The sequence below is a fragment of the Anoplopoma fimbria genome, chromosome 16 (assembly GCF_027596085.1).
Source record: "Anoplopoma fimbria isolate UVic2021 breed Golden Eagle Sablefish chromosome 16, Afim_UVic_2022, whole genome shotgun sequence".
NCBI lineage: Eukaryota > Metazoa > Chordata > Actinopteri > Perciformes > Anoplopomatidae > Anoplopoma > Anoplopoma fimbria.
The window spans coordinates 11,131,027-11,157,030 of NC_072464.1; the positions used below are offsets into that span (position 1 = coordinate 11,131,027).

The 26,004-nt window shown below is 45.4% G+C and overlaps 1 protein-coding gene across 1 annotated transcript in view; it reads right to left on the reverse strand.

Annotated features, from left to right (window-relative positions):
• Positions 1-352: 352 nt before the first annotated feature.
• Positions 353-26,004, reverse strand: part of igsf3 (immunoglobulin superfamily, member 3) — a 64,198-nt gene continuing 38,546 nt past the window's right edge. The window contains exons 4-10 of the mRNA XM_054615169.1: positions 24,451-24,870; positions 20,939-21,325; positions 18,153-18,560; positions 14,538-14,963; positions 3,724-4,134; positions 1,402-1,842; positions 353-786 (exon numbers count right to left, since the gene is read on the reverse strand). Coding sequence (XP_054471144.1) covers positions 536-786; positions 1,402-1,842; positions 3,724-4,134; positions 14,538-14,963; positions 18,153-18,560; positions 20,939-21,325; positions 24,451-24,870 — 2,744 coding nt within the window. The 3' untranslated portion in view covers positions 353-535. The remainder of the gene's footprint in view (positions 787-1,401; positions 1,843-3,723; positions 4,135-14,537; positions 14,964-18,152; positions 18,561-20,938; positions 21,326-24,450; positions 24,871-26,004) is intronic.

The following is a 26,004-nucleotide window of genomic DNA, read 5'->3' on the forward strand; positions in this document are numbered from 1 at the left end:
TTTTTCCCGGACTGGCCCATGATATCAAGCGCACAGTTTTTTTTTTATCTCTCTTGAAAAATAGACAAATATTCAGAGTAATAAAAAACAAAATGCAGCTATGAGTTTCACAGAAAACCAAAAAAAAACCGAGATAGGCTCCTAATACCCTCTTGTACTTCAATTCGTACTCACACAATTAATCGTGCTAACATGGCACACCCATTCTAGTCCACACACACACACACACACACACACACACACACACACACACACACACAGACTCACACACACACACACACACACACACACACACACACACACACACACACACACACACACACACACACACACACACACACACACACACACACACACACAGTTATTAACCTAAAAACAGACAGCCACCAGGGTAGGGATTTTGAAAAACTGACTAATTCAACACATCAGTGAACGACAGTAAGGTCTGAAGGTGGAGTCCAGATCTGCTCCCTGACATTGTGTTGCCTGGACCCTCGATGTGCACGAAGCAGGGGGAGGGGGGGGAGACCCACGCTTAGTCGACGGAGCCCGGGTGCAGGCTGAGCGCAGGTGGGTCCAGACAGGTGGGGGAGTAACTGAGGTGAGGTTCTTTAATCCACAGGAGGGGGGCGCCGTTCTTGCCTTCTTGGCTCTTGCTGTTGTTGCGGCTCTTAAAGCGCACGAGCAGCACGGCGATGAGGAGGATGCCGAAGATGGGGAAGGGGTAAAAGAAGACAAAGTAGAAGAGGGAGTCGTTGGAGCACACCACTGACTGGAGGGTGGACACTGTTGACAGAGAACACACAAGGGTTACTTTTTCCAAGAAGCAAAAGAGGTCCTTTGTAAAGTCTTGAAGAAAGAAAATCACTAAAAATGGTTTTGTCTATTCAGGTTTTCCTGACTACTCATTCAGCCCGTGGAATGCACCTCCTACAGTTAACTGGTGAATGAATCTGTCTGACATCTTTAGATCAGAGTACTAATATTGACACCATTAATCCCTCAGCTTTAATGCTTCACGGTGGGTGGTCATCTCTGGCTCCGCTTCTAACTGAGCTTCATCCTATCTTTAAAATAAATGCTGCAAGTGGGGAAGCCAGATCATCCAAGGATGACATATAGAGTACCTGAGAGCTCCTTAATTGGCCCATAATATTCTCTAGTTATGTATACTGTTACACAGAGGACCTATTAGGATTGGGCTATATGACAATAGTGAGACGAAACATCCAAAGACGCAGCAGTTAATTACATCTCGTGCTATCTGTGGGAAGCTCCCCGGTTTTAAATTGCCTGTATGAAATTAGAAGACAGCCATTGATACAAGTATAGTTTTGTCACAGTGTTCATATTCACCTGAACTGAGAGAAGCTTTAAGGATTAAGATAATTAGAGACTTACCTTGTTGCATTACATTGACGATGGTGAACCCAGAGTTGTTGGTGGCCAGGCGGTACCATGCATTGCGTGGGTTGAGTAGCCACTCCTCTACATGGCAGTAGTATCGGCCCGTGTCCGTCGGCCGTGCTTCTTGAATGGTCAGGCTGTACTGGTCTGAGGTCATCCTCTCGAACTGCAGGCGGGAGTTTGGCCCCGGCTCCTCTCTGGGGCTGCAGTTTCCATTTCCAAACACGGCATCATGGCCGATGGAGAACACACAATCTCGCTCTCCCTCGCCTAGCTGTTCCTCATCATCCTCTTCTTCGGAGCGCTCCACATACCAGGACACGGAGAAGCGGGAGTCTCGGGACGACTGGGAGGGAATGCTGCAGCCCAGCCGGATAGAGGCAGACTCTTCCACTGTGACGTTTGACTCCAATTCCTCCACCTGCAGTCGAATCTCTGCAGAGGTCCAAGAATATAAGAAAGAGAAACAGATGGGGGCGGAAAAAAAGTGGGAATGTTTTGATATGTACAGTGTAGCAGTAGAGCACCAAATAACAATGTTTTTCGTCAAATTTACATTAACTGCAACTCTTATGGAATCTGTTTGAAAAAGAGCTGAGATGGCTAGTTGATTCATGGATTAATAGATCAGTAAAAAAAATGAATTGGAATTTATTTCGATAAGCAATTTATCAATTGAGTAATTTCGACCAAAAATGCCAAACATTTAACAGTTAGAACTTCTCAAATGTGAGGTTTTCCTGTTTTTTTTTTTTTTGTAAAAACATCTGAACATCTCTGTTTTTCGGACTGTTGATTAAACTAAGCAAGTGGTTTCTGGGACTCTGGGAAATTGCGGCAGGCACTTCCACTTCAAACGCAGCAAATGGTTCAGCAAACAGTGACACCGAACTTTCGAAATGTGTAAACAGAGGACAATAATAAATAAATCCCACAGTGATGCCCGCAGCTATCGCCAGTCTTTCAGCTTCCCAGCGAGGTTAGATCCTACCCTGAGGCCAGCGTGTCTGTCTCTCTGTCTGTACGGGTATGCTACAACCCTTCAGGGGTGGTACAATGCCCCAGTTTCACAGCAGTTAAAAAAGAAAAGATGGCAGTGAAGACCTGGCTTGCTCAGGCTGCTCACACACACAGTTTGGAATGGTCTTCTTGTTAAAGCAAAACGAGGTGCAGAAAGGACAGCAGGAGGGCAGAAAAAAGAAAAAAGGCGAGCGTTGGCACAAATCTCTGCTCATCTCTTCTCCCGACAGGCTGATTTCTGGATCGCTTCCTGGGTGAATGCATTTTTTAGCACCTTTATGAATATCCATGATATTTATCATATGTATGTATGTATCATCAAAAGTAAAAACCTGAATGCTCGTGTATACTATACTTCCCATCCATTAAGTATTAAATATTAACCCAGACCCCTGGTGAGCTTCCCCCAACAACCATGTGTTAACTTTTGAGGTGAAACAACAAATAGACTAAAGCATGAAAGTAATCAGTGTCTTACACAAATAAAAGTCTTATATAAAAAGGTGCACATTTTTCCAAATCTCTGCATTTGTATGGGAGCTGTAGCTCACTTAATTGTTTGAGCAGTGTGAGCGTCACCGTATACATAAAATATTAGCCTTTTCCGTTGCTCTACTGGCTTGTGACCAGATGTTTTGATCCTCACATTCTAGTTGGACAGATGCCATAACAGGGCTTTCACTCTGCATTATAAAGTGGACACCGGAACAGATGAACAGTGCTCTCAGAGACTTCTGTGTTAAGTCACCTTCAGCTGGTGTGTGGATGTACTCATGGATAGTTATAAAATAATTTGCTTGTAAATGAGGAGAAGGAATTTGTAATTACGAATATGTGAAAATGGGCTATGGGGGAACTCAGGACAGAAAAAGAGTGTTCTTAAGACTACGGCAATGAGGTCAGACATCAGGGTTTGGGTGGCAATAGGTACATCCTGGCTTTGAGCGCTCTGAAAGTTTTTGAGTACTGGACAAGAGGATTAGGTTCTCCGTCTGAGCCAGGCTCTGCCCTCTGGCGTGGCACATGGCAACTGGCATCACTTCAAGCAATTTTTTGCCACCTGAGCTCTGCCCAGGACAGGTGTAAAGCCTTCAGAGCGAGACGGCCTTGAGGCCTTGAGCAGAGCATGTGGGAGTGGTGAGGGCGAAGGAATTTAGTGGAGGGGAATGTGCATACAATCTCTAACTGGTCAAAAACAAGACAGCATGTGGGGCCAAAGAGGCAGCTGCTGCTTCCCTGCAGTGGGAATAAATAAGCATTTCTTTGATAAAACAGCAGTTCTGAATGCTTGCTCACCTGGCTGTCTGACCAGAACCTGCGTGAATCCCGAGGACTCCCGGGAGAGTCGATACCAGGCTCCATCTGGGTCACTCAGCCACTCTTCCACCAGGCAGTAGTACGTCCCAGAATCGCTGTTCTCTGCCCTGTTTAACGTCAGCACATAGAGACGGGCCGACAGCCTCTCGGCCTGCACCCGGCGCCGCAGTCGCTCCTCGTCCGCGTAGGCGCCGTACTCAAAGGTCCCCGAGCGTTCAATCCTCAGCAGGAGCTCGTCGGCTTCCGACCCGGTGGCGCGCCTCACGTACCACAGCACAGCATGCTGGGAGTCCTGGCTGGTCTGGGAGCTGATGGAGCAATTGATCCTGACGCGACTGTCCTCCAGGTGCACCTGAGACTGGTTGGTCTTTTGCACTCGCAGCTTGCTCTCTGCAAAGAATGAGGGAAGGTAAAAGAGTAGACAGTTATTCCTTTGGGTGCAGGAGAATGTGAGCACCGGTGACAGGTACACAATGCAATTTCTGTTTTGTGACAGACGACCTGTAGCTGGGTTTATTTCTGGTGGCAGCAGGGCAGGGGAAGATAGTGGTGCGTGGGTGGTTGAGGCAGGTGACAAAGAGAAAGAAAGAAATATGAGGAAAAGGAGGAGGAGATGTCAGGCAAATCAAAGCTGAGGGGATGTAGGTCTGTGGGTATCAAAGCAGAAATGTACGATAACATGCAGAACAGTAGAGGAAACAAGGGTAAAGAGGGGGGCTGGAGTGTAGAGTGGATATTATTAGGTAAGATACTAGAAGAAAAGCGGTGCAGGAGGTCTGATAGTCTGCCAAAAAACAGGTGGAAATAGAAGGAACACAATTATATAAAGTAAAGCGAGGATGGGAAAAGAGCAGATAGGAGAGGGAGGAGATGATAGAGAAGTGTGACAGAGATGTCAGGAAGAAGCTGAGGCTGCCCTGAGTGCTGTGAAAGGATTGGTTACAGTGACATCGGTTTTTGGGATAGGATTAGCTGCAGGTACATCAGGTGTGACCGCGGCCAGGGCCTCGCTGTCAAATGTTTGGGGGGGGGTTTAGTTCAGCACAGAGAATGTTGTAAACACACACACACAAACATACGAACATACAAAGACACGGCCCTAACATGAGATGTATAAAAACACAGGATCACGAAGCAAAAAACTATTCACATCATACAATGCTCAAACATGAGATTTATATACGTTTTCATGAATTGATAGGATTTGTTTCAGACCATTTAAGTCTCTGGTGCAAACAAATATCCCACAGCTTGAATAAATGTAGAACAATCACACGTGTGCCTCTCTATCTCCTAATTTAACCATCTTTGACCTAAGCAATAATGATTTGATTGGTTGCACTTTCTAGTGTTGGCACACTGGCAGCGAGCCAAGAGTTGTTTGTTGGCTGAGGTCAATTTGGGGAAACAAATTCCCTTAATTGATCGCAGCAGCAGTCCCGCAAAAATGAGTGATGAATACCTATTTTAGGGCGAGAGCCCCAATGTCTGCCAGAATTGTCTAAACAAAACACACATCCAACAAACACACAAGACACCTTTTCCATGTTCTGTACATTTGCACTAGAAGCCCATCGAATGCAGCCTTTGATATAATTCATTGTATTTTAATCGGTAAAAACAAACATAATTATGTTATTTCAAGTACCAAAAGCTCTCAACAAATGCATACTCACATTCATACTCTCTGTAATGTATTCTTAAATCAGACTCATTCTAAATTTGAGGTGATTTGCTTTCAATTTTGAAGAAATTGCTTGTACTGCTTGTGTTTAGACAATCTTGGCTTCTTTTGGGAAATGAAAAAAAGGGGTTGTTGGAAAAATGGGAAACAAAGTTTCGGAGGATATCTAGACTTCATCAGGAATATACACATGATTAACAAAAAATCTGACTCCATACAAAACTCTATATCTAATTCATCTCTCCACTTCTCCTGCATTCTAAAACAACCACTTCATCTCCCAATTTTATGTCCACTCCTAGATCACGCTGGGCTTTGCTATGACTGACTGACTGATTGACTGCCTTTGGTCACGGCCATCTGTCCTGGAAACCTCCCGCTCACAGGTTGCTGTGCATGCTCAAATGATAGCGGTTTTGTGTTTCTGCATATTTGCACTACACATGCAGTATTTACACATTTGGTTGCATTTAAAAGATGCATGGCTGCAAGGCATCGCCAGACCACCCTGTTTGAGCAAGCATCTGAAATTAGTCATTACCATTGCCTCGGTAACCACTAGAGACTCGGTAGGAAGCCTCACAATCCCCCCATCCGGAATTACTGCCAAGCCTGCGGAATCCTGGCATCTTCTTTTTTTTTTTTTTTTTTTTTTTTTTTTTTATACAGGAGAATTACCTCCGAACCTCCTGAAGTGGAACCATGCAGGATTGGATTGGCACAGGACAAAGCAATTCTCTGCCGTTCCCATTTGAAGTTTGATTCTGCAGCCAGGAGACAAACTGGGGGCTGAGAGCCTGTTGCCTTACATCAGTGTTTACAGAAATGCTTTTTCAAAGTGAAAACAGGCTAATTATTCAAGCCCTATTAGGTAGCTTCATGAGCTATTACAAGTTATCATAACCAAGCACTCACTCAAGCAGAGTAAGTGGGACAAACAAAACGGAAGCACAATCGGCAGAAAGGCAGAGGAGAAATAAAAGGAGGAGAAATACGTTTGTCCCAAAACGACCTAAAGCCTCCACTCCCTCCTGAATCCTCTTGCTGTGAAATGTCTCAGTAAGAGAACAGCGAGTTCACAGACCAGCCTGTCACGTCCTCTGACACGTGTCCATTCCCTCTGAGAGTGAGGTTTCTTCCTTCAGCTACAGCACAGCCATCGCCCACAGTCATATCAATGCATTTTCTGATGCAAACAGCAGAAAAACAGCTAAAAATAATTGAAGATGTATATCATTTTGAATAGGGGGCTTTGATTAGGGCAGATTGTTGGAAGAGACCCAGCGTAGGAAGCCAGTTCAATCATACATCGTTCACAAGGCCGTTCGTCATGTATGTGAATTCCCTCAATAGCAAGAGTAGTACTTTGTTCTTTGGCTGTCGGTACCTATTTTAAGTGTCATCGCATGTTCTTTGCTATTGTACTTTTTAATGAGCCTCAAGGGTGCACCCACAAAGTAAGACAAATCCCTAATTGGAAACAGTATTCACACTGCTTTGTATTAGTTCATGTGACAGTCAAAACTGGCTTTGGTGAGAATGAAAGTGCATGACAATTTTACAAGCAAGCAAGCTTAAAAACCTCTTTATTGTTTTTGGTCACTTTAGTTTCTCCACAGCGAAAAAGAGCAAAAATGTTGTCCCATGTATAATCAAGCAGAAGACAAAAACTCATAATACTTTCAAAGTTACCCTTGAGCATAAATGTTGACATCGTCTCATACACGTCACCTGCCTCTGTGGTTTCCCTGGCAACCTTGTCTCCATGAACAACGTGGCCTGGCTAAGATATGTCGTTTAAGAACCTTTTTTTCTAGTAAGAAAGGGAGGACTCAATTAAACAAAACCAGAGCCTTTTGTTTGCATCACCAGGCATGATTAAACACAATTTTATTAAGTCACATTATTGGTCTGCATAATAATAATAAAAAAAGGGGATAAAAACAATAACAATAATAATAAGCAATGATATGAGGTGTATCCATACAGAGTGCCCCTTTCCCCCTTAAGTATCGCAGCTCAACTGGAGGGACTTGTGTTTCAGCAGTTTGCTGGGCGTGTAGTGCCATTACAGTACACACAATAACACACAGATCCACACAGTACAGTTACAAATTGGCTCATTGAACCTTTGTCTAACCCCCTTCCCCATACCTGCCCAATTTGTCTGGTTTAATAGCTACAGGAACTGCAAAGTTGAGACAAAACTGTCCTTATTCCTTTTATCAACCAGTGGAGGTAAGTACACAAAAGGCTACAAACAGGCAGCCCAGTTTTGATAAGGAAGACAGATAACAAAGTACACCCCAAACCCCCAAAGGCTGAACCAGCACCACACAACTGTTGTTCACCAAGCAGAGCAGATGAAAACAAGTTTGAGCCCGGGGAGAAGAGGAGTGTACACTTTAGGATGCTCCTGTGGCTTGTCTGCACACACTTACCACAGCTCACGAATGCACGCACGCTCACACACACACACACACACTTGGAAAAAAAAAAATCTTCAAAGGAGCTTGTAAACATCTCGGCCCAGTGTTCAAAGGAGGAGAATACAGGCCGAGATTGTAAATCAAAGGACGTTATCCTTTATTCTATGTCTAGAGAGGATTCAATTAATTTTCCATCTCTGTTTTATGCTGCTGCTTCAGGTGAAGTCTTTTAATACAAGCTCTTAACGCTAGGGTTGAAATGTCCACTTCACCCCTCTCATTTCCCCTGCATCACAGTCTTTGTTTTGACCAATGATCAACCCTTTCCTCCCTTCTGTGTAACCATTATCTTTGTGTCTCCTGATCACATTCTGTCTAATCGGCTGACACCGACATGAATATTCAGCAGACACACCTATGGGTTCATGAATATGTATGAGGTCTAAATGAAGTGTGAACACTAGAGATGCTGGCGGGGTCTCTGCCTTACATTTTGGCTTTTTAAAAAAAAAAATATGGTCTAATATGTACTTAATGACCGCTGAGCTGACATCCTATCCGCTGGGCCACAGATGTAATGCCTCCACTTAGTTAAATAAGGCCAGAGTGGGCAAGAGAGAGACGTACAGCGATGAAAGGGGTGAATAAAAAGGAGAAAGGTAAGCACAGAGAGAGGGATGAGATTCTTGGGGGAACAAATGATGGGAGGAAAGCAAAAGAGTTAAGGGATACATCACCAAACTAAATGGATATTCACAAGCACCTACCAACAGAGAGCTGAGGAGTGAGAGTGAGTGTGCAGAGGGAGAGAAAGAGCCTGGAAAAGATGAGAGAGATGTAAAAGACAGAAAGTGAGAACATGCGCCTGGGGGGATTTTCGGAAAGCAGCAGGCAGTCGCTCCAGCTCCACTCCAGAGGACTTATAGTCTTAATGGCTGCCTGCTCCGCCTTTAGCGTTAGCATTAGCACAGCCATGGGCTGATCCACGGCCAGGACCTCAGCATGTCAGGACTGAGGGCTTTAGACACGCCCTGATCCCCTGCAGAACAGCTTACTTGGGCTTGCAGCTCCTTGCGAACCTCTTCAAATACAAAAACTAAAACGCACACACACACACACACACACACACACACACACGAAATGCTGCACACACCCCAGCCCATCTGGACCACTGTCTTAAACAGAATAAATCAGAGCGGGCGGCTAGTCAGAGGCATTGACAGATGGGGTTCCCCTGACTGAAAAGTGGCTCCTCTGCCGAAACTGGAAGCCTAATTTCTATGCTAATGACTGCGATGTATCTATGATCCCATTGTGTCAGAGGGATATTACCACTCCCCATTCCTCCCCTTTCCAACTCCCTCTACAATATCATTAAGACCGGGATAATTATGGGGATCTGTGCACGCAACAGCAGCCTTAAACACACCAAGACGGAGCCACACACACACACAACCTCCACCCATATTCCTTTTCCTCTACCATCAGTGCGAACACACTGATGCACTGACTGCACTTTCCCTCTTCCTGCCTGTCTGTCTGGGAGAGTGATTGCTGAACTCAGGTTGGCCTGACGTGAAAACGGATGCACAAGAGAGGGTGAGACAGAGGGGTCAGGACAGGGGAGTTCTGGGAGATTAATGGCCCAAAAGAAGGTAGCATGGTGGGGAGAGCATTAAGACATGTCAGATCGAGCCGTGCGCCTGCGTGCATGCCTGTATGTGTGTGTGTGTGTGTGTGTGTGTGTGTGTGTGTGTGTGTGTGTGTGTGTGTGTGTGTGTGTGTGTGTGTGTGTGTGTGTGTGTGTGTGTGTGTTTGAAAGGGGGTCTGCTAATAAGCATAAAGCACATTATGCTCTTTAAACCACAGAGAACAGTGGCCATTCAGAGTGGTCATGCAGTGCAGGCTAGAGTCTGGTGTGTGTGTGTGTGTGTGTGTGTGTGTGTGTGTGTGTGTGTGTGTGTGTGTGTGTGTGTGTGTGTGTGTGTGCCTGTGTATGTATTCAGGAGGCAGCACTGCTGAGCCTCTCCTTCACTGCTCCTACTATTAGCCCCTGATTTACATGGCGAGCAGCAGCACTGTAGCTAGCTCTGAGTTACGACTTCAATTACAGCAGCAGCAGGACACACAAGAGCGCGTGTGCACACATGCATGCACGCACGCACACACACACTCACAGGTGCTTAAGAGAGATGGAGGGACAACACAGAGAATCTCATTGTGTCTTCAGCTCGGGCTGAACAAGGAAATGAGGCCCAGATTGGATTGGATTTGACAGAAATATGTGCCTGTGTTCTTGCATCACAAAGAGACTGTTAGGGGGTTCGCCCTTGAGAGGAAGAAGACACAGGAAAAGGAGCCTGACCTTGAATGTCGGGAACAGCCGTGATTAATCCAAAATCTTTTATGAAATTATTTTCTGTTTCAGTGCACCCCTCAAAGGCTACTCATTTATCACCCATTACGACCCTGTGAGGTCATGTGCTTATGCAACAGACAAAAACACAGCGAGTGCACTCTGATCATTTGTGCATGCATGAACAGAGGCAGGTTGTGTGTTGCAGACATACAGGCAGCCTCTACATGGAGCGCCGCCTGAGGTGAGCTTGTGGGCAAACTCAAACTATATCAGCCGCAGCCAAAAACTGAGCGCAGAGAAGATTTACAACCCCGACACGAACAACAACACTGTGATAACGCCGCTATTGTGTGCAAACAAGCACAGCATCCATATCCTTATTATTCATGAAAAAGTGACAATGGCGAAGAAGCTATTTGAAGAAAAATTTAAACATAATGGAGAGAATTATGAGGAGCAGGGGGGGGGGGGGGAGATTATGAAATATTAAAAAAAATCACAAGAGTGAGAAAGAAGCTAGGGTGGGGGGTGGGGGGGGGGCGTGCGCGGAGGGAAACATGCAGCTAAGTGAGAGTGAAGGGGAAAGAAGACATTAAAATAGACTCGTGGGGAGAGTGAGAAAAAAAAAAAAAAAAAAAGAAAGACAAGAGATGGAGCAGGAGCGGCATGAGGATGATAGGATGGGTCTTAATGAAGACAGGCAGCTCCCAGCCATGCCCTGATGAGCAGGAATCTCCGATCGGTGAAGTGACGCCAACGCTATCAATAATGGCTGGGTGGCAAGTACTTCACTGGCATGAAAGGAGAGAACATGCGGCATCTGCCTGTGCCAGCTCATATTAAATGGAAAGATACCCTGAAGAACTATCAGAGAGAGAGAGAGAGAGAGAGAGAGAGAGAGAGAGAGAGAGAGAGAGAGATAAAGAGAGAGACAGAAAGAGCATATGAGGCAGGACAAGTTGGAGAAAGTAGGAGGCATATATCCTCTAATTCAAAGAGAGATAGAGAGAGAACGAGAGCAAAACAAGAGAAGGGGGGGATGAGAATAAGCGAGGAAAAAATGTGTGATGTCTGATCGTGTGAGTGAAAGGTAGCCAGGCGAGGCGTAGGTGTGTGAGGGGAGATGAGGAAAAATTCTAAGTGGGACACCCCCCCTCTCCCCTCCATCATCACCATAATCATTCTAGCTCAGCCAATAACCAGACAGTCTTAATATCCCACTCCTCATGCCAGATACACGCACGCAAAAAAAAATGTGCACATGCACACACTCAAATGATGAGAAAAATGTCTTGAACTCCCAAAACCATCATTAATCTAAACTCCGGTTCCATTAGGGAAGATTCAGCATAATTAGTTTTGCGTGTTTTTCTTTGAATGTGTGTGTGTGTGTGTGTATCGGAGTGTGTTTTTGTGTGTGTGTGTGTGTATGTGTGTAGTTTGAGTTATGATTAGATGATATTACACTGTGTTGTAGAGATTGAGGCTTCCCTGGTGATCTGCCATGCCGAACATGTGTTTGCCATTATTGTATTCCAGACAGAGACGAAGAGAAAACTCAATCAGGTAGAATCTAATATTACTGCTACTGTTATGTGGAACTGTATACACTGCATGTTTATGTTTTTTTGTGCATGAGCTTGAGGAGATTCTCTGCCCTTAGGCCTACTATTGAATTGTGTTCTACCATGAGACACATATGCTCTGTGAGGAGACCCCCAACCCCCTCCACCAGTGTGTATCTACTGCATGTTTGTGTGTACATGAGCATGATGGTGTTAGTGCGTGCAGTGGTTCTCTGCATGAAGCCTATGGTGGGTAATTCAAGCCCCGGGTTGCCCTCACAACGAATATAAAAATATTGTCTGTGTGTGTATATGTGCAGATCATGGTGGTGAACTCCTCTAATATGACCCCTGGGACTTGGATAACAGGCAGTGTGCTGCTAATGCAATCTGGAACAGGAAGTAGAACTGGGCTGGGCTGGAGGTACTTCACTAGTTTGGCTGAACGTGGCACTGACCGGCTGACTGCGTTTGTGTGCGTTGGGGTCCTGCTTTTATCTACATCTAACATCCAACAACTTCCCTTCTGCTAATCTAAGATGCACGGATGTCGGATCAAGGGCGCCATTTCTGATGCTAGTTTTCACTCTCCGCTTTTGAAGTTCTCCAATAATTTAATGAGGAGCGTCAGTCCGCATTTTCGGGACCTTCTTATGTTAGGCACATGCACGTGTCTTCCTTCTGAATGCAAGATGGCAGTGTAATGGATCGTCAGGCAGCTGAGAGGAACAGTTCTACTGTTGTGTTGCTGGGTATCCGGGGTGAGGTAAGCTTCTGTGTTTATGCATAGGTCGCATATGGAGGCTCTCAGAGGGACATCACATGGAACACGGCTGCAGTGGCATTCGTGCAAGAACATGGACGTGGACACATATGTACTTGCACACATAATGCTGGTGAGGCAGCTCATACATATTGAGCAGGCACCTCTGGAAGCGTGACTTAAAGCCTCTCAATTATGAATCCGGTCCGGTGCTGTGTTTGCTCACACCTCATTACACTCACTCCCCTTTATCCCACTTATTTGAGAGAGGAGCTGAAAATGCCAGTCGCTCATTTAGCCAGGAGTGGTTAACATTTAGAAAAACAGAGAAAAAAAAAAAAAGCAGAAGGGGAGGAGAGGAGAGGCGTGATGCAGAGGGAGACGTCCTACATGCCGACAAATGAATCATCAGTCTAAATGAAGGTCTGACTGCACAACTAAAAAAAAACAAAAAAAGAAAAATAAACACACAGGAGGTGGAGGAGACGAAACACAGCGTGACCGGGACCGAGCCAGGTCTCTGTGAGATAAAGAAACGTCTCGCTCACCCTCCCCTGTGAGATAGCGCCCTTACACACAGAGTGATCGCACTGTTATGGTTACTGATTGGCTTTCAGTCGGCAACTGATCACATCGTCGCGGTTACTGATGGCATTTCCAAGGTAACTGATCACTTTGTCATGGAGACTCTGCTAAGAAAGGGTGTGGGAGGAGGACCTGGTATTTATTCCCCTGCAAAATGTGTGTGTGTGTGTGTCCTTTTCCGGGTTAAGGATAAACAATGTAAACTGCACAAGGGTGGGGAAGGTAAATGAGCATTCAGGATGATAAGTTGATCTCCAAATAAGACCTGAAGGGCCCCTGGACTGTGTATTCTGAGTAAATGGTTAAGGTCAGGGCACAGTCAGTCAAGCAGGCAAAAGCACTGTCTCTGAACGGAGGTGCTTCTGTATGAATATGTGTGTGTGTGTGTTTACATCGGTTTGCATTCATCTGAATCGATAGCAGCAGGAAATAAGAGACTGTATTGTAGTTGTGACTGCTTTCCACTGCCTCACTTTTAAAGTGTTATTGATCACTACGGTCTGCCTCTGAGGTCAATACGGCATCTTACTTATCCTCACCTGAACATGGGAGAGACTTGCAGGCACGCAAAGGTTATTCCCTGAATTGCGAATGGTTACAAATCTAACGTTACAGGAAAAAAACAAAAACACATTTCAGAAGTTGAAAATCATCTCGTTCCACCCACACATCTTGCTCATATTCCTCCCACCAAATCCACTAAATCTGGACTCTATTGGCACTTCAGGCACCACGATGCTTTGCTGGACTGCTTTGAAACACAGACTATTTTTTATTTTTTTTATTAGCAGGATGAGTTTTTGAGATTCACCTGAATAAATGAAGTATCATACACCAGACTGGGCTAAATTGGGGCCTGTGTGTGTTTGTTGTTTGTGTTCAGCCACTAATTGGCCTGTGTCTGAATGGGTTTTTTCCTCTCTGTGCATGTGTGAAGCACAGAGGGCCAATAAGGGTGGTGCAGACAGTTTAATGCCTCCACTGAGGAAAAAGGTTCAAGGACAGATCGCTCACTGCTTGTAACACTTTCTCACTTTCTCCGTCCTTTGCTTTCTTCTCTTCTACCTTTTTCGCTCACTTTTCTCTTTCTTCCTGTGGGATATTTAGCAATCCATTCACTGCGCTCCATTAGGAGACTTCACGCTGCCCTGCATACACACACAACACACACACACACACACACACACACACACACACACACACACTTCCACACGCACTCCAATTAGTGTCTAAACCAGAGACTAAGAGCAATTAGAGCAGGCAGACATCCTCTAAGCTCTGCTGAATTCATTCCATGTGTATGTGTGTGAGTGTGTGTCTGAATCTGTGATTATCCCTGTTTGTGTGCTGGTCTGTGTCCGTTCCAATTAGGTGTGTGTCTCCCTGGCATTCAGCCATGCAGCTTTACCTGGCTGTAGGACACTGATGCCAAGCAGGTTGGAAGTGCGGTTGGCTACTTTGCTCCAGCTGTTGTCGTAGTTCCTCCTCCACAGGACAGCGGTGCACTGGTATTTGCCCGCCTCGCGGCGGCCTGCCCGGGTCACCGACAAACGGAAGTTGGTGTTGGAGTGGGAGCGGTCCACTGTGGTGCGGGTGCCCAGCCCCAGCAGCTGCTCCCCCCACTGCAGCGTGCCCTCGCGGGTGAAAGTCACCAGGTCTTTGAACTCTCCCTGATCCTCGTCGCCAGCTTCTGTGCCAGCCGGCATGAAGCGCCAGGTGACGGAGGTGGGGACGCGAGGGTTGTGACGAGGCTTCACCAGGCACAGGAGGTCGAAGGAGTCTCCGAAGGTAACCGATGGCGTCCGGGATGAGGCCGACACCATGAAGGAGGACTCTAGATGGTGGAAGAGGTGGAGAAAGACTGTTAGGAAGTGTGAAAAATTGCATTTTCATTTGTCTAATGATGAACACTTCAAACATAGAGAACCACTGATTGCGCGGAATAGCAAAACACAGTGTGGGTGTGTGAGTGAGTCTGTAGTTTTAAAGCTAAAAGCTCAGCAAATGATGTGGGGACTCATAATCGTATCCAGGAAGGAACTCTCCTTTTGAGCATGGCAACCAAGAGGGACAAAGCTGCCTGCTGGAACAAATACCGACAGTATTTACTTAAAGCGCACTGACTCTATACAAGCATTTTCCTCTATCATTAAGCACCTAAAGACCGACACTGAGCTTATGTACATGCTTGTGTATGCATGTCCCACCCTGTGCCTGGGTCCAAGTATGGGTTTGAGCTCTTGACAGCATGAGCTCCTCAAAATGAATGGGTGATGCAACAAAGACAACCCAGGGGAGAGATTTCCTCTAAGCGCCGATGTTCGATCTACGTTAGACTCCTTGCCAAGTCTAAACTATCCTCATTAAACTAAAAACGTTCACCCAACTCCGTATGTTTTTGCCTAGACCCCGAGAGAGAGGTAGACTCCATGGCCCTTTAACAACCTGGCCCTGCTGTGTCTATTTCAGGGCATTCCAAAGAGAATACATGTGAATGTATTGAGCTCCAATATGAGAAGTATGGCTTTACACAGATAAAACAAAAGACAGAGGTAGGAGGATGGGAGAGATATTGATTTAGTCAGATTTCTCTATTATATTCTTGTCATCAGCCACGTCGCTTTGTCTCTGTCCCTCACCCTCTCTCCTCCTCTGACAGCCATCACCCCCGGTGTCCTTCAGGGTGTTTAATCAATGGCTTTCTGTCCAGACTTGGCTTCTGCTGGGACAGCTGCCGGGGGACATAATTCTCTAATAGACAATAACTCTCCTCTCATCTCCATGCGCCCCCATCCATCCCTTTCCCTCACTGTCTGTCTGTCTCTGTGACAAAAAAAAAAGAGGATTTCCTCCCGATCCGTTTTACCCCACACAACTCTTGTCTTTTTGTTTGTGTGAATAACTATGAATGTGTTTGTTTCGTCCACTGAACGAGGTTGAGTGGGAGATTACTATACATCGATTTGTGTATGTGTGTATATATGATCCTCACTTGTACACGCTTCCCACCCCAGACACCCTGAGGGCCCCTTAAGCCAATCAGCTGGAAACAATACTCTCTACCAAGCATCTTTGTCTTCACCGTGGCAACAAAAACACAAGGTTCCCAAAGGGTATCCCTCTCCCATAAGCTCCAGGTCTTGTCAGGGAGCACGAAGAGTCCATAAAGGGAGAGTATATGATCTAAATTAAGGTACAATGACCATATACTGTATATTATCTTAAGCTCCGGCCTGTAGAACAGCACAATCAAGAGGACAAGTCAGTGTGAAGCATAATCTAAGCTCAGAAGGATACTGGAGCCTCATTTTTTTTTAATCATTAAGGGGGCAAGGTCTAAAGAAGGAAGGCAAAAGTAGTAGGAGATAAGAGAGCCCAAACACAGGGATAAAAAAAGTTATCTGCATCGGGAAAATATTTAGTTGGAAGCTGAAGTGAGAAAAACAAGTACCAAAATCTCAGACGAAGTAAAACACACACATTGACCGTCACACAACAGCGCACACTGAGAAATCCTTTGATCAACAAGCACGGAGGAGAGGGAGAGGAGATGTCGAGGAGTCTAACTGAAGAGAGACGAGCTGCTTCGGACTTCTTTTCCCTGATTTGCATAATGCGTCCCTTGCTCCTCAAACTAATGTTTCTGTTGTTGACCGAACTTAACAAATGGCCACTTAAAAACCGACATCTCTTCTCTGCAGCACCGCTGTGTGCTGCTGCAGGAAGCTAATCCGTTGGTTTTGTGTGCGTGTGCGCGCGTGTGTGTGTGTGTGTGTGTGTGTGTGTGTGTGCGTATTGAGCCCAGTGCTCCTGGTCTGCCAGCTTCTCACTGCTCCGCTCCAGTGACTTCCTCAGCCTGTACCGAGGATGTTCAGCTTAACTCAGCAGCGACAGAGGAGACCCACAGACTGTGAAACACATTGCCGCTGCATTTCCATTCTAATAATTCTGGCTAATCCATATGTGTGTGTGCATATATGATGGCTGTCACGGAATCACTGCTCTTGATGTGTGGCAGGTGGTGTGAGCGTGTGTGTGTGTGCGTGTGTGTGAGTGTGTGTGTTTATGCCATAATAGCTCTGACTGCTGGAAGGTGCATGAATAAACCATGCTGTATTCAACTATGTGGACTGCATGTTCTGAGGCTGTTCATCAGTCTTTAGCAGATCACAAACCACACACGTCTTTTTGATTTTTGATGTGTCCTCTTGTGAGAGGGTTGACATGCCTTACCAGGCGTGCAGGAACATATTTTCAATAGTGCAATAGTGTGGCTGCCCTGAATATGTTGATGGGCTGAATAATTGACTCGCATGTGCATATTAATGTGTAGAAAATAAATAGCTGACAGTACATTTTCTGAGGTTAAATCTAAACCTTCATGGGAATAATACTATAGCTGGATAATAAGTATGTTCCACATTATATAGAATAGATACACCTGTAACAAGTCCAGCTGCTGCTCATCCTAAAAATACAGGCTTAGCATGTTCAGGCTGATTACCACTTGATTATGAAGCGTGAGAACCGGTGGACCTGGATATCTACAGATAACATTTGCAGCAACATCATGACTGGATACTCTGTCTGATTTATCCATATAGCCTATTTTCTTTATTTAGTTTTGGACAATCTACAGTGAATAGATATGCTATTTTATATAATCGTCTGCAGAGCTATGAGTAGCTACTATTTATTCTTAACTGAGGTGAATGCATTCAGTCATGTGCATCCTGTCAGTCAGGATTATAATTTGAAAACCATATATATGTTTATCCTTCAAATTTACCACATTATTCACTCCTGAACCACAACAGAGAAATACATCCACAAGCACTTGAATAGAAAGAGATAAAGTTAAATTATTTAAAAAGGTTAAATATTATATTTCCACTGTGTTTCACTCAGACCAGCATGGGGTGATGCAGCCTCCACTCTAGCCCCGCCCCACAATGTGCCTTAGTGACTTGGAAGGATCGTAAAAAAGACAATCTTGTGGTTGGATAAGGTTGCACTAACTTACCAACAGTCTTGACAGTGACTGTCTTGGTGGCCGACTTCTCTCCTATCTTCTCCCAGTTGATCTCTGGTTCAGTGCCAGTCTGAAGCCACTCAGTTGCATTGCAGTGGTACTGGCCCTCATCCCCAGGTAAGGCATTATACAGGGACAGGGAGAAGGTGTCGGACTGCACCTTCTCCACACGTATCTCCCCATAGCTGGAGCGCTCTCTGTAGGAGGGACTGTGCCATACGGTGCCATCCCGATCGATGGAGGCCACCTCCAGGGCCGGTCCAGTCGCCTGCTTGTCCGTCCACTGCCAGGCGACGGACAGCGGGCCTGTGGTGGATTGGACGGAGCAGGTCAACTGGATCACATCGCCCTCGAGGACCTCTGAAGAGTTGCTTGCCAATGACACTGTGATGTTGCTCTCTAGGAGGGAAGACAGGAGAGAGAGAGACATGGAGGTCAGTGTGAGTGGAGATGGGACACATGAAAGGAGATATAAAAAGTTCCTCAAAATCTCAGCTCCTCTCAGCTTCCCATGGAATCCCAGAGACGAGAATCATACTTTCTGTGTTAAAACATCAACTGGGGGGGCAATAAAAAACGAATTGCTGAGGCTGTTCCTGGGAGGAGAGTATCATACGCGTCAGAGAGGAGCATAGTGCGGTTTTGTAACTGGCCTCGGGCGCATCACAGTGACAGCCAGAGAGGAGGCCCCTGTGAGTTAGTGTGGGTTAAGATTCTCTCTCTAAACCCTGTGTGGCTTGTTGACCAAGTCCACATGGGCACAGGAAAGATCACAGGGCTCAGCGGCACTTGAGAAGAGGATAAAAGTCATTACTGGCTCTCCTCTGTTTTTCTGCTTCATCTCAACACTCATCACTACAGCGTCCATACTTCATATGTATCATGAATCTCTGGTTGACCCAAAAGCACTCTTAGCCCTGCGGGGGCCAGTGCTGCTGTCTCTAAGGGATGTAGCTTTAGGTTTCTCACTTTTTTTTTTTTCCCCTCAGGCCAAGCTCTGCTGCTTCACTCTCAGCTTGCTGGCCCTCCTAATAAGCATGAGCTCTCTGTGAATATATGGAATAAACGGGCTTCTTACTTCTATCACGCTCAAATGAACAAAGGGAAAAGCCTTCATTCTTTTTTCTCTTCCTGTCTTCCATTGAAACAGCTTGAATTTTTTTTACACAGCTAAGAACATATTGTATTCTATCACATATTTTTTTTACACTGAGACGTAAAGAGAGGATTGCTAGACAGTTATTCGAGTAGATATGTACACCTTCCTATACAATTGTCTGGTTTCTGGACATCTTTGCTTCTCCTTTTCTTTGAAGTTTATTCTTATAAATTTCACATTTCCCCTCAACAGCTCCTTTTATTATACATTTTTTTTGAACTGAAGAATGCATTTCTTCTCTATAACAGTATATCCTCTCTATTTCCTTACCCTTGCACTTTTCCTTTCTATCTATATGACAGAGATGTAGTGTGGCATGTAAGCTCTCTTTCCCTTTCTCATTGCAAAGGTAAATTCATCCATCAACACTGATTTGTCAGAAGTAGTTACCTCCACTTTTCCTTCGCTGTCACCTTTGCCTGCCTCTGAGTCATCAACTTTAACCCCTGTCGCACCCTATTACCAACTCTCACAGAAATTCTACCAATTAGAGCGATGAAGCACATCTTGAAATTGTTTGTGTGTGTGCGAGTGTGAGAAAGCAGGCATGAGAGGGCGGTTTGTGCATCAAATACATGCCTGCCTGACCACTCCTGCTGTATATCATGGAAGTTCTATTCCAATAACCATGGCCATTATCCTGTGTAAACCCTATAAACATCCTTTATGGGGCATTAAGGCCTTTTGTTGGAAAAACAAAACCTCCCATACAGAGAGGTTCCCTGGAGAGTGCTGCGGGCTCGGGGCCATTGTTTTGGGCTGATTTAGCAGGGGGTGCAGAGCGGTCACGATAAGGTAGCGCTGGCTGCTTGAGAGGAGATACTTCTCTGTGCTTACTATGTTTTATTATGCTGGGAGCTGCTGGCCCCACACACTGTTCCAGTCCTATGAGACGTAGGTACAGAGACACTGGTGGAGGGGCGTTTTCCTGCCGCCACTGAGATGAAGAAAAATCTCAGTGACAGATAAATGGTTTTGTGGGAGAAGGGTTTTGAGCGTTTGCCTGTAAATTTTCCATCAATCCGCTGCAAGCCTGAATCAACCCCACCGGCCAGCCCTGCTTAACCCAGCTGAAGAGGTCTGCCCCAGCAGAACGCATTCATTTAGCCCGGGGAACCACTTAGATGGCCCTGGAGAGCAAGGCGCCTTTCTCTGCTTCTTTTCTCTCTCCGTGCATTAATTTCATGGCTGTTAGCTCAGCCTCCTTGAGTCCGGACTCTTCTGCTCTCCATTATCCTACTATAGTGTTACCCCCCCCCCCCAGCTTAGCCAAGAAAATGGGAAGGACCGTAATGCTGCATTACCATCCCTTAGCAATCCACTCAAACAGAAAAACACATCAGGAATAAGAGTAGCATCATCCTTTACCCCCCCTCTTACTCTCAGTTAACAATAGAAACTGTGCAGCTATCTGTTATGGGCCACCTTGGAGAAAGAGCGAGGGGGAGACAGAGGGAGACAGATAGAGAGCAAGGCTGGAGAGGAGCACAGCATGACATTCCAAATGGCCTACATGAAGATAAAACGGTTATTAGGAGAAGCTCATCGTTCTTAGTGTAATTGACAACTAAGGACAGGACAACTAAGCCAGTGGCCTCATGAACAGATTATTACTCACTGAGCGGCTGGACTGTGATCTGGACATTGCGGGACCTCTTGCTGCGGTCGATGAAGTCTCCCGTGGGCGTCTTCTCTCGCTCAGTCACGCGGCAGATGTATTTCCCAGCATCTTCGGGGCGGAGGTGCTGCAGCTTGAGCAAGTGCACGTTGGTGCTCTCTTTGCGCACGGTCATGTGTCCGGCTGCCTCGCGGGCGACATAATCTGGGCCCAGGATAGGCACGGCACTGGGGCCCACCACGGCCACCGATGAGCTGCTGAAGACCCACGACACCGAGAAGAAGCGCTCTGGGACATTCTGGGCCTCAATGGTGCAGTGAAGCTCCAGCGGCTCACCGGCCGTGAAGGACCGTCGCTCCGTGCTCACCTGGATGCTGAAGTCCCGATCTGAGCGAAAAAGAAAGGAGAAAACAGAAGGAACCATCAAGTTTAAAGTTGTGTTTAGTAGAACAATCAGAAATGTGGTCAGGCCCCAAAAAGTTATTATATGTGTGGGAAAAACTCTGTGATACAACTCTGGCATATGAAAAAAAAAGAGAAGAAAATCCACTTTTGGATGTTGCACATCATTCTGGCTTTGTAAGATAAGAATTTTATCCAATACCACTAAATGCACAAAGCCATTGAACACAATACTTGATTTTAAATAAAGCAGCAGAATGAAAAGAGTGTAGTTATGGGGAAGATCTCTTCAATAGGGTGATATCGGTTATGTTTTCCAAACAACTTTTCTCTGATGTTTAAGACAAGACTGAGAAAGAGAAAGAGAAAGAGAGAGAGAGAGGAAGAAAGAAAGAGAAACTAGAGAAGCTTGAGGTCACACAGTGCATCACTCCAGTAAAACAGACCTAGCTGGTTAGACAAGCTAACACTGCTAGTGCTAGCTCCTCCACATGGCTACATGAAGCACGTTGTCTGCGCATGTGCGGCAGTGCTGTCACGTGTGTGTGTGTGTGTGTGTGTGTGTGTGTGTGTGTGTGTGTGTGTGTGTGTGTGTGTGTGTGAGTTTGAGTTCAGCTTTATTTGCAGTATTAATTTTCAGAAAGCACAGTATGTATCATAGGGACTGCCGCTTTGCCTCTCAGTTATTTGGTTTGCCCCGAGCTGTAATTACAAAGACTTTAAACAGACTTCCTGAGAAACACACTCACGTGGAAAAGTTCAAAGCCTGCCGTTGGTATAGAGCTTGTTAGGCAGAGGAATATAATGATGGGAAGGAGAGGGATATCTTTTTTACACAAACGTATGAATGCACACACATATAGTAACATGCAGACTTGTGTAGTGGAATACCGAGCGCAATGTTTTAAGAGACAAACATCATATCAAAGTAGTGTAGGTGTTAGGAATAATAATAATCTATCAATTAACAAATATAATTAATGTATTACTATTTTTTTACTAAATTTACTATCTATATTTAACTATGCTATTATTATTTAATGATTATCACTGTTAATAGAATAAATTGATTTTTAACTGATGAACTGATAATCCCTAGATTAACTGATTGAGTACTTTCAGCAGAAGAGCACACATACATTCACATAATGGAACATGGGGCTAAAAGAAAGGCCTGCTGATTGTATGCTTCACCTACAACAAGCGCAGCAAGACATTGTATTATTGAATTAATTGTGAAAGAGGGTCAGCAACGCTAAAAGGGCTGTGACCTGATTTGACAGGGATTGGTCACCGCTCAGCATGGAGCTCTATTTAGGCCATTTTTTACAGGAAGAGTTCAGCTTAGTGGATTTATAGAGGAATAAAAGGAGACCCACAGGTCATGCATGCGTTAGTGTTTAGAGATAATTAGAAAAAAAAAAGTACTAAAGTGCGAGTAGCAGAAGGACTAAGGAGGATGTGGGTGATGGAGAAAGTCTGAGAGAGGAGAAAAATGCAGTGATGAGACATGACAGCAGAAAATGAGAGGTGATGTGAGAGAGAGGGAGAAAGAAGGGAGAGTGGGGAACAAGGGAGGAAGTGGGAGAAAAGAGAAAGTTGGTTAAAAACCGTGAGCGAAGGGTACATTAGGATTCTGTCCGTTGCTCCTCTCTCTGATGCTGGCTCTGGGTTATTAGTTAGTGATGGGGCTGTCTTGAGATCCACTCCATCTTTTATAATAGGGGCCTAATGCAGGAGCTGCTCCTTCTCCTAAATTTCTCTCTCCGTCTGTCAAATATGTACACGGACAGATTGCGACATCAGATACACAAGTTCAGCCTAAAGGTATGCATGTAGTGGCCGCATCACACATTAAGTAAGTACACGAGAAGAAATCAAAATGATCCACACACAAGCTGGAGCGCTCACACCACAGCTTTACACCGCAGCACAACTCTGCTATATTCTCTTTGTCACGTAACAACACCTCCATCCATTATAGATTACAGAGAAGACAGAGAGTGACGCAGGGTGCCATGAGGGGAGCTCTTTGAGCCTTTTGTCTCCTCCCTGAAGTAGCACAAACTCATCTGACAAACCTGCTTTGCATCTGACTTTTCCCACTCTTCTTCTCATCCAACCCGACACTATCTGGGGCACCATCAACTTGTATTGGTCCAGAGCGGATCTGATGCTTAATGGAGAAAGGCAAAATGATTCCACTTTGAAGTGGTTTACTGGCATGAGACACACTCGCCACTGCGTGCTACCTTGGTAATTGAGCTAATGTCAAAGCGGTTTATCACCCATCTCTGTGGCCCTTTCTTGGAAGCATACAAGGAGACTCTTTATGTATGCCGAACAGAGAGCAGTGGATGTGATGGAGTCAAGTCGGGTGGGAGGTTATGAGTACATGAGAGGAGTCATAAAGTCCTCTTTGTTTCTGGGCCATCAAGTCTTGAGGTTGACAGTTTATTAGATCATGATCATATGAGGCTTCCTCCTCAATCAATTACCCCAACAAACCCTTTCTTTCTCCCTCATACTTTCATCATATAACCCTCGTTACTGACTCAACCCTATGTCTGCCTGCCACCCCTCCTCTTCCTCCCTCTCTTCCCACCATTAGACAATCTCCTCCTTCAGAGTTGGCAACCGCACTAAACCGGCACGAATCTTCCCACAAATGCGCTCATGCACTGACTAGAATGGTGTAATTGTTGGCGAGGTGTGATTGAAAAAAACATTTTTAGCTTCTGATCTCTGGGCCACTTGTTGCCCTGGAAATCACATATGCGGAAGTCATAGGTCTCCCCCCCCCTCTGTCAAACACCCACGCTGTTTGGAGCTGGTTAAGTTATTCTTGGATGTGCTTGTAATGTTGCCCATCAAACAGACAGAAATACAAAAGTGGGGAGTCTGTGGAGGTTTAGTTAAGCCCTTTTTAGTAAGCTAATGAGCTTAGTGTGAGATACTGATCAGCAATCAGAGGAAGCCAGCCCACATGCATGCGTGTGCGTCTGTCAAAAGGACAGGGGTGATCTAAGAGTGAAGCAGCATCTTAACCCTCTCTCCCCCTCCCGTTCTTTTTTTTTTTTTTTTCACAGAATCTCTTCCATTAAACTCACCAGTGGGCTGAATGCGGAGCTGAGTCTTGTCGCTCTGCTTGCGGGTCATGGCGAACCAGCTTTCGTCTGTGTCTTGAATCCACTCGGCAGCCTGGCAGTAGAGCAGGCCCTGGTCCACCGGCTGAAGCTTGTGAATGGTCAGCCTGTAGGACGTAGCGCTGGTCTTATCCAGCCTGAGGTCCCCTGCCGCTATCCTCTGCCGGTACGGTCCCCCCGAGCGCAGAACAAAGTCCCTTGACAAGGTGACCAGCTCCTGAGGCGGAGCGGCCGCGTCCTCTGGGGACCGCAGGTACCAACCCACGGATAAGTGAGTGTGCTGCAGCGTGGTCCGAGACACCTCGCAGGCAAGCTGTAGTGTGTCGCCCTCCACCTTGGACAGAGTCTGGGCTGGTGCAATTACCGTCAACGAGTCAGCGATGACTGCAAAAGGAAGAGGAGAGAAAATTAGCATTCTGTCAGGACAAGTGGAGGCTATTTGAGATATCAGGGGCAGGATAGAATTATTCATTTTACAAAAGTGTTATTTGGTCCCTTAAATACCATATGAATTATCTAGCACTCAATAAGACATTGAAAATACCATGTAATGCTGTTGGAGGACTGGCTCTAACAGAGCAGGTCACACCTACTATTATTATTGAAGAGAAAATAAACAGGCATTCTACTGTAAGTGTTTTCAAAATCTTACTCCCCAATGTGGGAAAATGTTTTGTTTTTTTAGGTGACTGCCCCCTATTTCCTCATCCATACATGACTTTCACGTGTCATTGTGCATTGATGGTATTTTCTCTGGTACTATCTCACACAGCCAGATGCCTCCAGAGACCCCTCCGGCACTTCTTTCGGACTGATTATATCTCATTTGGTTTTGTGGCCATAGCAAACATAAAAGCTGTACACTGGCATCTTAAAGCTGCATTCCCTCTCATTAAACTTTTCAAACATTTTTTTGATCACACATACTAAATATACAAGCAGCAAGTTAAAATTGCTGTAATAAAATTTCATCCAAGCTCTTCCATCTACAATACGACCAAGAACAGAGGACGGACTTCAAGCCAGATGGTTGAGAACAGTGGAGATGAGAGAGGGGGACAGCGAGGCGCAGGGAGGCAACAGAGACATCAAGATGTGATCATTTCAGAAAGCGGGCTGGAAACACTCCACACATCGACGGAAATAAACACGTATAACTTTTTAAAAAAAAAGGATTTAAGGGACTATTTTTGGATATGTACCAGGGCACACGCTGTGAATGAGTTTGTGCGGAAGAAATAACACCTAGAAAATAACCTAAATAACACCTAAGATTCCTTAATGCATAAAAACCAAAAGAAAGTAAGGTTGTAAGGGATTCAGTATGTTGTGTGTATTATCAACTGTGTTAGGCTGTATGTGGCTGGCTGCACATGACTGCTATCCTATTAGCTTATCTCTGGTTGAGGCTGCATTGCTTGCTTATGGATGGTGTAAACATAATAACAGTATGCGCACATATACACAATACCTTAGAAGCAGAGAAGATGCAATACCTCAGTGTTTACAATGGACAGC